We start from the raw sequence: 13,994 nt of genomic DNA on the forward strand, positions 1-13,994 counted from the left end.
ACGTTTCTATTTGTTGCAGGAACAAACATGTAATGACCTGTAACTGAAGCCTTTAGAGAACGTGGTTAATATTCCAGACATGTTTTCATTTCATCTGCTTTAATAGCAGTGAGACCCCATGTCCCCAAACGGTTAATTTCCTTGCATCCTGTTTTTTTCGTATTCTGTTGTTTCAAAACTTTAATTTCCAGTGTTCAATCAGGAATCGACTAAACAGATTGATGGTGCTTCATTATGCTGAGAAAATTAGATTTCCATTTAATTTGAAATTCTTGAAAAGGTCTTATTTTTGGCTTTCTGACACCTGCTCAAGGCTCTTATCTCTGGTGTTATTAGTTCATTTTAAATGGGAGTTCATATTTGTGTGTGTGTGTGTGTGTGTGTGTGTGTGTGTGAATCCAACTCCAGGCCAGTGTGTAAAGGGACTTGAGTGTGAAGGCGGCTTTTCCCTCACGTCCCACTGAACACAGTGAGGCAGAGGCTCATTCTCAAATCAAACACCTGCCACTCAAACTGTGTGACTTTGCCACAGATGAAAGAACTTTGGAGAATTACATTTTCTTTATAGATATTGCTGTAACTAGGATGAGCGATTTCTGATATTTCAGGAGCGTCAACAATGCGTAGCAATGACATGGAAATGATCTCTTGTTTGTCACAAAGGAAAAACATTAGTTTCTGTCTGATTTGAAGAGAAAGACATCAGTTGAAAATTACTATTGTGTCTGGACGGCTCAGTTTTGAGATATGATACTATTTTTCTCCTAAACTGGAACTACAACAAGTGAATGCCTAACTTGCAAATTTTCTTCCCAACTACATTGGGTAATCAAAGTGCAAATGAAGTTAAATGTGGTTTTCTGTGCTTAAAAAAAACCTGAAATGGCTATTTGCTCAAAGTTATACATTATCTGCAAGTCTGTGGACACTTGTGGGTAAGTTTGCACCAAATTTGATACGCCGCTTCTTAACAGAAATAGCCTGGTTGGTAATACATACTGCAGAAATAAAGTGTCACTCTATCCACTGAGAGAAAGCTGAGGAAAGAACAAAGGAAAGACATGCTGCTGTAGATGAAAGCTCCAGTTTTCTCCCACTTCTCTCTTCAAACAGCACACATCAGCCACAGCATCAGAGGAACTGGTGTGAACTTCTTTCTGTTTGCTTGGTATTTAGATTTTAGAAGTCTGAGGTTTCCAGGTAGTTCATTAGTAGAATCACAAAAAGAAGCAATTAAGAACTGACAAAAAAACTCGGCTGCAGCATAGAATCATTTTAAAGAACCACTATTGGGTCTGAAAGAACTCTAAGGATTTTGTTCATTGTTCTTTCTAATGACCCAACCTCACAAGGCAGCTGCATTTCTTACAAACAAGAACCCATCTCGCCAGCTATTGGCTCTTGCCTGAACCACAGTAATTTGGACTAATCAGTGTCTGGTGAGGGAGGAACTACTGGCAGCTATGGACGTGTCACTTGTGTGGCAACAGTTCATTACCAACAATGGTGGCTCCTAAAGATGTTAGCCTGGATGCTTCTACAGCATCAGTTAAGGGTATTTCTTTGTTGAAAGAAGAGCAAACAAAGGCACTGAAAGCTTTTGTTGATGGTAAATATGTTTTCACTCTTCTCCAGACCAGCTTCAGCATGAGTTAGATTCACCAACTGGCTCCACTGACAGTGAAAGATAATGGGAGCAATGCAGAATCTGATTGGTTGAAGTCAGCCTGTGATAGACAGTGTTAGACAGATGGTTCAGCCAATCACCTGCCAAGTATTTTCTTATAGTTCTTAACGAAGCCTTCACAGATGGTTCTGAGTAATAAACCATCTGGCGTGTCAGGTTAATAATGACCCAGATCACTTCAAACACTTAAAAATCAACACATGCACGTGGATGCAAGCCAATAAATTACAGCTAATAAATGAATTATTGAGATATAAATACATAAAAAGCATGCTCAAATATCTTTAGATTAATTGTCAAATGTTATCTGGTTCCAGCTTCTCCGTTGTGAAGATCTGCTGCTTTTTTCCCACAGCTTCTACTTTCAGTATAGGATTGACTGGCTCCTGTAGACAACAGCAAAATCAAATATCTGTCATCTTATTGTTTTAGCATCACAGCTTCTTCTCCTGCAACAGTTATGCTAGTAGTGGAGGGCACAGCCACACTGATACTGTACAACGAAAAGCCATCGAAACTATAGGCTAAAACTGAGCCACATTTATTAACTATAACAGTTCGGACACATGATTCCAGCTGAAGAGTCTGTCCAACTTTACCTTCCACTACCTAGAAACCCCTTAAACATAAGCAGTTGTATTTTTAAATCTATTCTGAAAATCTTTTGGCAAAAGATTCTTTGACTTGGAGGAATGACCCCTGGGGCTCCCTACTGAAGGTTTGTATGAAAGTATAAGAGTGTGGTCTCTCTCAGCGCTTGTATTTAGTCTTAAACATAAGTAATAATTACAATACTTCTACTTATAATGAATACACACTAATAATGAAATGGTTTTTTTTTTCTAATCAGTTCTAAATGTTGCTATCATCAGGTCTGAACATTTGAACTGGAATAAAGGACTTAGGCTCACAACAAACTGCAGGATGATTTATATCCCCTGCATCATCAGAGGGAATGACAGAGACGAACAGAAGAGAAGGGTGAAGAGATGGCAGAGATGAGACAAAAAGAGAAATGAGGAGCGGGGAGAAGTCTTACAGAGAGAAAGATAACGAGAGAGTGAGGACAGGAGTGAGAGGAAGGTAAACAGGAGAGGAGATGGAGGCAGAAAGCATGTCAGGAAAGGAGAGGAGTCCTGAGGCAGGCTGTTCTTTCCACATAAATGGATTTCAACTTAGAGACTGCCTACAGTGTTTTAGGTGAGTCAAATTAGAAATTAAAGAGATTGTGGCTTTGATTACACAGCTAAGCATTGATTGAATCTTTCTACACCAAGGTGGTGTAATCAGCCCCGGGCTGGATCCGGGCCAACTCAGGTCCTTCCCAGCCCCTCCCCACACCCACCCACCCACCCACACACAGACACACACACACACACACACACACACACACACACACACACACACACACACACACACACACACTCCGCTGACACTGTGTTTTATTGTTATATTTGGTCAAAACCTTTCTTGAGCTGTATCAAAGTCTTGGGAGGATGTAGCTGAGACGAGACATAAGGAGTGTGTGTGTGTGTGTGTCTGTCTGTGTGTGTGTGTGTCTGTGTGTGTTACTTTATAAACATTGCTTTTACATAATTTGTTTTCACCTACTTTGAATTGATTGATGCCTTTTTGTAATTGTTCATCTCTTTGGCCTTCACTGCTCTTTTGTTTTTTGATGATATTTGTTTACATTTATTTAGAATGAAGCACTAATTCAATCAGGATTAAACGCACATTTTCCTTTGGGTGAATTTAAATAATACACCAGCAACTATGATTAAGTTTGAGTATTGTTTTTATTCTGATTATAAATATCAGTTTATATCAAATTCTAACTCAATTCTTTACATATTTTATGATTAAGATTAGAAAACAAATTATGCTGAAAGCAGAATCATCTGTAATTGGCTGACTGTGGTGGTGTTTTTTATTAAGTCTTTTTGGTGGAAGCTAAAATTAAGATATACTTGTTTGAATTAGTTGAGCTGGAAAACTCAGGTTTAGCATTACGATTATGACAGAGGACATCAAAACTTTTATGTCACACCTGTTTCCTAGAAATTACATTTGAATACTGTTATTATTTTTTGCCAATTACACTTTGATAGAAAAAGTAATCATTGCCTGGATTATGTTCCTCGGTAATGTTTTGTCTAGTGAAGGAAGCTCTATATTTATCGGCAAAAGCATGTTGGTTCAGGTTTGGGAAAGACGTGATTCTTTTGCTCAATATTAATAAAGCAAATACATCAGTAGTTTCAACTGCTTGAATATTTAACCATACTCTTTCCTGAAAACTTTGGTTCTCAAACTCAACACTCTGTCTCCCAGAAATGATGTTTGTATACAACTAAATTACAACATCAAAGACATTTTGTAGGAAATGTATTTGTCATCGGATTTCATTTTCTATAAACACAATGAAAATATGTTGTTAGCTTAAGTATTTGCATAATTTATGTAATTTACACATCAGTGAAATATTCACAGACAGCGTATTTGTTTTCTGCCAAAATCTCCACAGCACAGACTCCAGCATTATTAAACTGATTTATGGTTCTGTTTACTCACAGAACCTGAAAAACTTCACTTCAGACACAACGTCTTTATTTACATTATGTGGTTGTTGCCTCAGCCACACACAGGACTGTGGATGTGAGCCCTCAGCCTCTCTGGTGTGACAGCTTTATGTGCCTGCCGTCCACCACAATCACCTCCTTGTAAATCTGCTGCTGTTAATAAATGTATCTTCCCATCATTCAAAAAACACATTGCATCTGATAATCCAGCCAGTGATTACATTTCCCACAAAACATATTTGCTGTTGCAGGTTAGTTGTATAGAAATATAATTTCTAGGAGACAGGATTGTTGTACTGATTGAAAAATGTTTTTTGTAAATTCAGATAATAAGTTAATTGACAACATGTCATTATTATGTTGATAGAAAACATCATTTGTAGAAGACAGCTGTGTTTGGCTGAATCACTGATGTCTTTTGTGAAGCTTGCAGCCGCACATTTCAGCTCTCTGTATTTTGACAAGTACAACACAGAAATGCAGTTGTCCCGATGTTTTATGAAAATAAAAAGCACGCTGCCTCACAAGCCCCTGGTTCTTACAAACTTGGAAACACTTGCAAGATATCAAGATCAATGCAGACTTGATAGTGAAGTGGTGCAATATAACAACCTGCTTTCCATCCCATGAGCCAAAGCAGCCAAACCACATGCTGTTGATTCTGTTTTCCTCCTCAGCAACATACGAGCAGTCGTGTGAGGCGTACAAACACAAAGGCAACACATCAGGACATCACTACATAGACGTTGACGGCAGTGGACCGATCAAACCCCAGCTCATCTACTGCAACATGACAGGTAGCACACAAACGCACACACAGCACCAGTACGTCTCCCTCCACTCTCTTCTCCCAGCTTCCTATCTTCACGCAGTTCCAGATTTGCATACTCAGAATTTATTTGATTGATTTCCCCTCGTCTCTCGCTTCTCTTCGTCTTCCCGCCAGAGGACAGGGCGTGGATGGTGATCCGGCACAACAACACCGAGCTGACCAGGGTTCATTCGTCTCCTGAGAGAAACCAACATTCAGCCCACTTCGACTACGCCTCTGAGGAGGAGCAGCTGGCAGCCATCATCGGCCAGTCAGAGCACTGTGAGCAGGAGCTGTCCTACCACTGCAGGAGGTCCCGCCTCCTCAACACACCAGGTGAGGCCTGGAGAAAAAGCTCTTTCTGATTTTTATTTTTTTTCTTTTAAGTTGAATCTAAGTCACTGAGATGATTTTTGGAGGAAAGTGAGATTGAGATACAAGTTTTATTGTCATTGTTGAGCACTTGGGTGTGTTTGTGTGCGTTAGAAGTGGAGGAGAGCGTGTCGAGGTTCTTCTGCATCTGAGGGATCTGTATCTGGCACCAGAGGAGGAGAGGTGCAAAAAGTTGATTTAACTAAAACATCAGTTACATTTTCTGTTGTGCATTTTCTCCTTCTCCACTGCTGCTGCTGCTTAACTTCTATTTACACCACTTAGTTTCTCAATTAGATAATCACTTGTTTTTGTTTCTACGATGTTTCTCCTAAACATCTGCTTACCTTTCTTTCTACTCCTTATCGGAAAACAGGACACCTCAAGCTTCAAACTGCCCTGAAGACGGCCACCCATCCTGTTTTGGCCTGTGCACCACCACTGTGTACACATACAAAGCCTACTTATCAGCATTCTTGTGAGGGAGAGAAGTCTTGAGAGAGCAGCTGCCCATTATCTGTCCAATTTTATCAGGGAAACAGCAGTGGCACATGGTCAAGGCAGGGCAGCAAGGCTGTAAGGATTCACATCAAGGAAGTGACAGAGTGTTGTTGCTTTGTGCTGAAGTCCTACAGAGATGGGTGTTTTCAGATCAATGGAGGGACAGACAGAAGGAGTAAGGAAAAGAGGGGAAGATCTCTCTATGTCCCATTTTTATATGCAAGCAAAGCACGGACCTAAATTCATCAACACATTTTTTGCGATTGAAATTATAGATGAGTGACAGTTCTCTGTCAGAGATGTTTCCTGTTCAGATATTAGTTCATGTATCCTAGTGGGATTCATTGTCTTACCTCTGTTGTAAAATTAATGTGAATTCCAGCTCTGTTTTGCGGTGTAACTGGTCCTTGGAGTACAGAAGGATGAAAGTGTGTGTGTGTGTGTGTGTGTGTGTGTGTTTGTGTGTGTTTCAGAGGGGGCCCCATTCAGTTGGTGGGTGGGAGGTCTGGATCCAGGTCAGGTCCAGACATACTGGGGTGGAGCTCAGCCGGGCAGCCGTCAGTGTGCCTGTGGTCTGCAGGACAGCTGTCTGGATTCAAATCACTACTGCAACTGTGATGCTGACTACGACCAGTGGTACTGTACTGTGCAAATGTTAGCATGCTATAATAAGATCGTGACTATGTCAAATAATAACTGCTGAGCATGGGCATGTCTGCATACTGTCAAAGAAGAACCACTGTGCACCAGTTTTTTTTTTTTTACTCTAAATCAAACTTGCTTTTGTACCAACTCAACTTTAATGTCCATAAAAGTAATTAATTGGTTGGACCAGCTATAAAAAGATATATTTTAATGTTTCACATAAGGACAGGTGTAAAAATACCTTGCTTCTGAGCCTGAAATGCTTTAATGAAATCTCCTTTAATCACGAGTCATTAATACGATTCAGTGTTTACCATCACATCCTGCCTTACCGGACTGAAAGGAGCCATGAGACGTCCGGGACAAATCCCAAGATATTTAAACATCCCTCTTCATTTTTTATCCTATCCTGTATTTAAATCCTTTTATCCATGCTGTAAGCAATTCTGTATTTAGGTCACCTTCCCCAATCCTGTGACCAATTCTGCAGCGAGACCCATTTTCTTGTATTGTAACCAATCCTGCTACTGTCTGCATAGCCAAAGGTCTGTATTTCTATTATCTCCCTTCCTAAATCTGTGCAACTCCGGCTCTATTTTTAAAGCCTTTCTCTTGCCGTCAGTATAGCATCAGATTCACCGGCGCTGTATGTGCCTACAGTCCTAGATTTATTTTTTGACAAAAATTTGCAACAACAAAGCCGCCTGCTGGAATTTGAAACACCGCGGAGCCGAGTGTGTCCATGGCGAATGTGCAGATGAATCATTCAGCCTACGTTCCCTCATAAAGTGGTTCCACAAAACATCATGGAGACATGTCGTGTCAGCTGAAACTCTTTGTCTTTGTGTGAACAATTTTTCAAACACAGTGTGGCTTGAGTTCAGTCAGGCACCAGTTTTACACCTGCTCGGCATGCACTGATTATTCAGCTCGCTAATGCTGATATCCTGTTCTTCACCTCCTTCTCCCTCTCCTCCTCTTCATCTACTTTTCCAACTCTTTCTCTCCCTTTTCCTTTTCTAATCAACCTCCTCCTCTTTTTTTCCACCTTGCCTTCCTCCCAATCCTATTCTAATCCTTCTCCTCTGCTGCTCCTCTCCTGTGCCTCTTCCTTCACTTCCTCCTCATCTCCTCCTCTTCCTTCTGTCGTCTTTCTTCTCCTGCATCTCCTCCTTCCTTCACCCTCCTCCCCCGCTTACAGGGCAAATGACTCAGGCCTACTCACCCACAAGGAGTTCCTCCCAGTCAGGTCTCTGGTGCTGGGTGACATCCAGAGGCCGGGGTCGGAGGCTGCCTACATGGTGGGACCCCTCCGTTGTCATGGCGACAGTAAGTCCATTTCAGTTACAGGTTATTCCACATTTCTTTACATGTACGGTGTACACTGTATACAGTGTATGTGTATTCATATTTGCCATGAAATAGGCAAGTGGTCTCAGACTTTTGGACCCCACAGTGGCTGGTGTAAGTGTTGACTCCTCAATCCTCATGTATTATCTTCTCTGTGGATATTTTGATATTATACATCGGGAATGTGTTTTCTGTAATTGTGTTTTGATGGAATACTATTTAACCAGTTAACCCCCAGGCTTTTTTCTGCCTGATTTTTTCATACCTCCAATTAAATGTTTAATAACTTTTCATGTTAAGATAATAGAACCATTCGCCATGGTTAACGGCTTAAACTGAGGACCAGTGCCTAATAAAGGCATTGGTTGATTAATAAACACATTGATTGATTAAATGTGTAAGGATAAATTACTCAAAATTAGTTAAATTATTTATCTAAAATGAATAAGATATAGGATAAATATAAAATATAGGATGTTATTTACTGTTTTGTTTTGTTTTTTCCTTTTATTGAAAGTCTTGAAATTTCCATTTCCTGATTCCCACAATTCTCGTTCTGAAGTGTACCAAATTCTGGGTATATGTGTGAAAGTACTATGGTTTTACATAGCAGTTTGCTAGCAAACCTACTCAAAACCTCTACAAAACAGCCATGATGTACTTGTTACTTTACTCACATATTTGAAGAAACACTTCAGCTGCAGGAGAGAGATTGGATACAAGGATTCCTTTAATTCAGCTCACTGTGTAGTTGAATAAAAAATATTCTTTAATGAAAAAATAGACTGCAGCCAAATATACTTGCTAATTAGTTAACCAGTAGCTAAAGTAGGCCTATCACTCCCTTCATGCTCAACAACTTTTGATGGAAAGACATATAATAAACTAATCTAAGTGATATATTTTTACCTTGTTAATTGCCTTTAATTTCAGTCTTCAGTTTAACAACTAATCAAAAATATATAAATAAATGCCATGCTAGATAAATCAACATAAATGAGATAGCACAGTCAGAGTTATGCCTTTGTTCTTAGCTAATTAGCTGAGCAGTTGGTTCATTTGTTTACTACATGATTTTCATTATACAGCCATCATAATGAGCTTTTTTTAATAAGCTTTTTTTCCAAAGTGATATATGCACTTTTGAAAAATAAAACAAATCCACATTACTTTATATTAAGGAAAAAAAGGAAAAACATGAAGAAGAAGAGGTGAGATGATTTTTCTGTCTTACAGAGAACTTCTGGAATGCTGCGTTTTTTGACAAAGAGACGTCTTACCTTCACTTCCCCACCTTCCACGGAGAGCTGAATGCAGACATTTCCTTTCTGTTTAAAACCACATCCTCTTCCGGGGTCTTCCTGGAAAATCTGGGTATCAAGGATTTCATCCGCATCGAACTCCGCTGTAAGTGAGAATGTAGGAATAGTCTGCCTCATTACCATGTACGTTTTTTTGTTCTTGCTTTGTTCTAAATACCTGATTGTGGGAGGCTGTTATAGTCACTCAACATGAACTTTGCTTCTTATTTCTCTTTGATGTTTCACCGCCACCGTGCAGAATAACATGTGCAGAGTTTGACTCTAGAAGTTTGTTTTCACATTCATCTAAGGAGGGGGGCAGTTATAGTACAAGCATGAGTTTGTGTCCAAAACAATTTACTCAAGTTGATGCTTGAAACCTCCAGAGCAAACACAGGGTTTTCACTGTAGGAGAGATCTTGAGTCTATAAGTTACACTTTCAAAACAAAAAATATTTGCATATTCATAGATTTTGATTTACAATGAGAGAGAAATTTTCACTCAGTAATTGAACTTTTTCCGTGGAAAAACCAAAGTAGACACAAATTGTGCCTGGAGAGGGTCTTTAATGTTCTTGTCTGTCAGCAGCTTATGAGAAAATGAGTGAGTGTGGGTGCTTGGGTCTAGGCTATAACCAACCTTGACCCTAACCCTAAACAAACTGTTATTGTGCCTAAAAATAACTAAACCGTAACTATAGCCACATCAGATCAGGAATGTTGTTGGAAGGCACTATTAAATAACGTTGCTCTGCTGACTGTAGCGTTAGATCAGAAAGTTCTTGTGCTGCTCTGTAAGGCAATTAAAAATGATGTATTCTGTTGTTTAAGGACTTTGTGGAGTGGGGGTGGGGTGGGAGGGGGGTACTTTAACCTCTGCTGCACAGAAAGTGATGCCTTTATGTTGGCTTGTTTGGTGTAAGTAGAAGTCTGCATGTAGTCCAAGGAATAGATGTTGCACTGCTGGGCACACTCCTCAACAAGTGATCTCTGGGAACTATGGTGTTCTCATGTCTCCCTCTTCCTTTGTCTCTCTCTCTCACTCACACACATACATGTTCAGGCAGTAGGACAATGGCAGCCCCGCTCCTTGGGGAAACCCCAGCATCGTTACGGTGGAGCACGTCTCTTATTACTTCTGTTATTATGACAGCTGGTGCTGAGGTGACTCTGTATCATTACTGCATAACATTACTGCCGTTAACATGACAGCAGCCACGCCAGAGCGCAGCTTCTAAATTAAGTAATGCTTCTGGGTTTTTCTCTCAAAGGGCTCCACAGACCCACAGCAGTGCGGCTTCTCCCTCCACTGTCAGCATCATCTGTGAGGGATGATGTTTTGTTCACACACAGATGTCACAAATGTGGAGCACAGGCATGCTGGCAGTGTCATGATGGATGAACAGACTCTGTGTGGCCTTCAGCTCACCTCTCTTTATTGTAGGTTAAGTTTTTAACCTAACAAAGCTGTGTAAAGGCTGTGAAGATTAATGACTACACACCAACACGCTAGCCTAGATTAGGTTTGGACTTTCAGTACCACATGGGATCACACAAAGACTTACAGCCTCATGTCTTAGCAAGAATAGGTTTCATTTCAACTGAAGCTGATCAGCTAACCCCCTCCTGTCCAATATTGTAACACTACTTTGTGATAGTACCTGTACATTTCTTGCTTTACCAACAAAGTGGAGAAAGTAACAAAATATTCAAGTTCAAGTTCATCTCTGTAGTATTATTAGTTATTATTATTATTATTATTATTATTATTATTATTAGTAGTAGTAGTAGTAGTAGTAGTAGTAGTAGTAGTAGTAGTAGTACAATTAATATTAGTATTATTACTGTAGGTAAAAATATGAGAGTCTGTACCTCAGCACAGCAGGGTTTTAAGCAAAATGATAGCATTAGCATGCTGTGCTCACAATGAGCATGCTAATTATGCTCATTTAGCAGGTACAATGTTTATGATGTTCAGTTTAATGTGATAGCATGTAAAAATTAGCAAATTAGCACAAAGCACAAGGTGTAGCTGAGGCAGATGGGAATGTCATTAGCAGGTTACACATTGTTTCTTATTCAAAGTGAACCTACAAATGTCACAAAGAATGAAGATCTGAAGTAAAGAACAACTGAAATAAAAGTGACTGAAGAAGGTAATAGCTATAGACACAGTTGACACAAACACACACACACACACACACACACACACACACACACACACACACACACCACAAAGTCAATAGCTGCAGTCTCTTTTCTGCCCTGGGCTGGTCTCCGAATCCTCTCAGATTTGTGTCCAGCTGTCTGTCCATCCTGCCAACAGATGGACGGGTGGGAGAGAGTCACTTCATACTTCTGCCAACATGTGATGATGGAGGACCACGACTGGCACAGACTGGTGCCAAACTGAGGAAAAATACTTTTCCTGAATAATGAGGCAGAAAAAAAAGACCCATATTTTTATTAAAGTCTGCCACAGTTTTACAACTAAAATGAAAAATTTCAGTCTTAAAGCTCTTTCTGTTAAATTTTGTGGCAAAAATTAACAATTATAGATACAGAGAATCTAATCCCTGACAAACCTCATTACCAAACAACATAGTTAACTATGTCGAAATAACTTCTTCATACTTCTGCTGACTGAGACTGTTCCTCCCTGGCTGGATGGATTTCACACATTTCACGTGGAACATCAGCAAAAATGATGGAACTGCAGGAACATCTTTTAACAGCTTTTAAAGTGTCAACATCATTACACACAGGGTCGTGATCGTTTGTTTAAAGTCTGTCGCTGTGTGAAGATGGAGCTGTGGCGCCTTTGGAAGTGACATGAGGGATTTACAATGTCTCACTCATCAGAGGACACAATTATCTCCAAGTGTCAGGAAAGGTTTTATAAGCAGCCTGTTGGAAATCAACAAGAACAAGTCAAACTCGCTCCGCTGGTGTGACAGTCACCCCGACATCCAAACTCACAGCCTGTGTGCAACAACCAACAAACTTCTGTGTTTCCTCACTTTACTTTATCTCATCCTCCTCAGTCATCTGACCTCTCACCCCCCTCCCCAGCCTCCTCTGAGGTCGTCTTCTCCTTTGATGTGGGAAACGGGCCACTGGAGGTGCGAGTGGAGACGAGCATCCTGCTGAACGACAACCGGTGGCACAGCGTGCGAGCTGAGCGAAACGTGAAGGAGGCATCGCTTCGTGTTGACGAGTTCCCTGCCGCCACACAGGAGGCTCCTGCTGACGGACACATTCATCTGCAGCTCAACAGCCAGTTGTTCATAGGTGAGGAGAGTGTAAATTTATGTGTGTGTGTTTCCAAACTGCCTTGAAAATGTTAGATGAGGAAAATTTGAAGTAAGAGCTTTTTAAAGGCTTAATAGTGTTCGGTAAGGGAGTCAGGGTTAGTTTGAGGGAGTAGGATTTGTGCATAACGTTCAGTTGAGTTGTGCTGTGTGAACATTAACCTCATTAGCAGCTGATTACTAGTGATAATTACCACCATGTCTTATCCGCTTGCATCTCAGACACACGCTTACAAACAAGCATGCAAATGTGTCCACAGGCACAAACACACAAAGACCTGCTGAGAAAAAGATATTTTTTGAGTGGAGGGAGCAAGGAAATTACAGTCTTTTAGTCTCACCAGCTCCTCCTGAAGTAGACAGCCGCTCACAGAAATTAAATCTCTGCAGACCCTTTCCATGGACACAGTAAGTGCTTCAATTTCCTTCCTACTTCTATTTTTTCAACACAGTGCTTCTTATTTAGATGAAAGTTTTGCTGCTGCACCACGCACAGTCTCAGAAGGGCAGCTGCTGGAGTTCCACCACCAGTAGCAAGCAGCTGAACATGTCAAATAACAGTAAACATCAACTTCAGGGTCTTTTATGACCCAGCTGCTCCAAGGGGCTTAGAAAGCGGTGAGTAGTGTTAACAAGTGCTGCTGGTATATTGGCTGGGTTGAGCCTTTGGTGCTGCACTGGAAAACGAAGATGCTAAGTCGATGCCTTCTGAGCACTGAACAATAATTGGCTTTCATAAATACCCATGTATTATGGTGTGCTAATAGAGTGGATTATGTAGTGTTTGTGTATTTATGCGTATGTGTGTAGCCTGTAAAGATCTGAGCAGAGCCTTATTGAATTGTGCACCTTCTGCTTTGATCTAACTCGCACGTCTAAAAATCACATTTAGTCAGACGATACTTTAATTCTGACAAGCAGCTGAAGACATTTCACCTCATGACACATTAACAACAATGTGATAGTTAATTTCTTCATATTATATTTCTCTCAGATCTCTATCCTGTCTGTGGCATTCAGTCTCAAGTCCACTGGTTCCCAATGAAATGGTTTCACAAATCTAAAGTTGTATTTTCAAAAAATGATGAATAATTTCCTCAAACAGCTGGCCACTGTGGTTTTTTGGGGACTATTTTCACCTGCCGCCCACTGCACACGAGTATTCAGGACAGAAGGCTTTTGTAGGTGGAATTCATTTTAGATAAACCACACTGGCCTTGTTCGTGGTAGTTCACCATATGGCTGTTTAAAGGACAGGAATAGATCCCTGTGACACAGAGGAATAAGATCAGTGCCTGGCTCTGTGTTTTTTCATGTGATGTCGACAATAAGAAATACTGAATATCACCTGCTGTATCATTTAAAAAAAAAAAAAAAAAAAACATTTACCTGAATTAATGGCTGGAAGCAGCACTTTTCCTGGTTAATATGTAC

The 13,994-nt window shown here is 40.4% G+C and overlaps 1 protein-coding gene across 7 annotated transcripts in view; it reads left to right on the top strand.

Moving 5' to 3' along the window:
* The window catches only part of LOC139626197 (contactin-associated protein-like 4), a 103,951-nt gene that overhangs the window by 70,403 nt on the left and 19,554 nt on the right, over positions 1-13,994 (top strand). For all 7 annotated transcript variants that reach the window (XM_071486469.1, XM_071486464.1, XM_071486465.1 and 4 more), the window contains 6 exons: positions 4,947-5,066; positions 5,216-5,416; positions 6,427-6,589; positions 7,800-7,927; positions 9,185-9,355; positions 12,322-12,540. In XM_071486469.1, the coding sequence (XP_071342570.1) occupies positions 4,947-5,066; positions 5,216-5,416; positions 6,427-6,589; positions 7,800-7,927; positions 9,185-9,355; positions 12,322-12,540 (1,002 nt within the window). The remainder of the gene's footprint in view (positions 1-4,946; positions 5,067-5,215; positions 5,417-6,426; positions 6,590-7,799; positions 7,928-9,184; positions 9,356-12,321; positions 12,541-13,994) is intronic.

Source organism: Trachinotus anak, unplaced genomic scaffold, assembly GCF_046630095.1.
Source record: "Trachinotus anak isolate AG129_WGS33_773 ecotype Australia unplaced genomic scaffold, CSIRO_AGI_Tana_v1 ptg000010l, whole genome shotgun sequence".
NCBI lineage: Eukaryota > Metazoa > Chordata > Actinopteri > Carangiformes > Carangidae > Trachinotus > Trachinotus anak.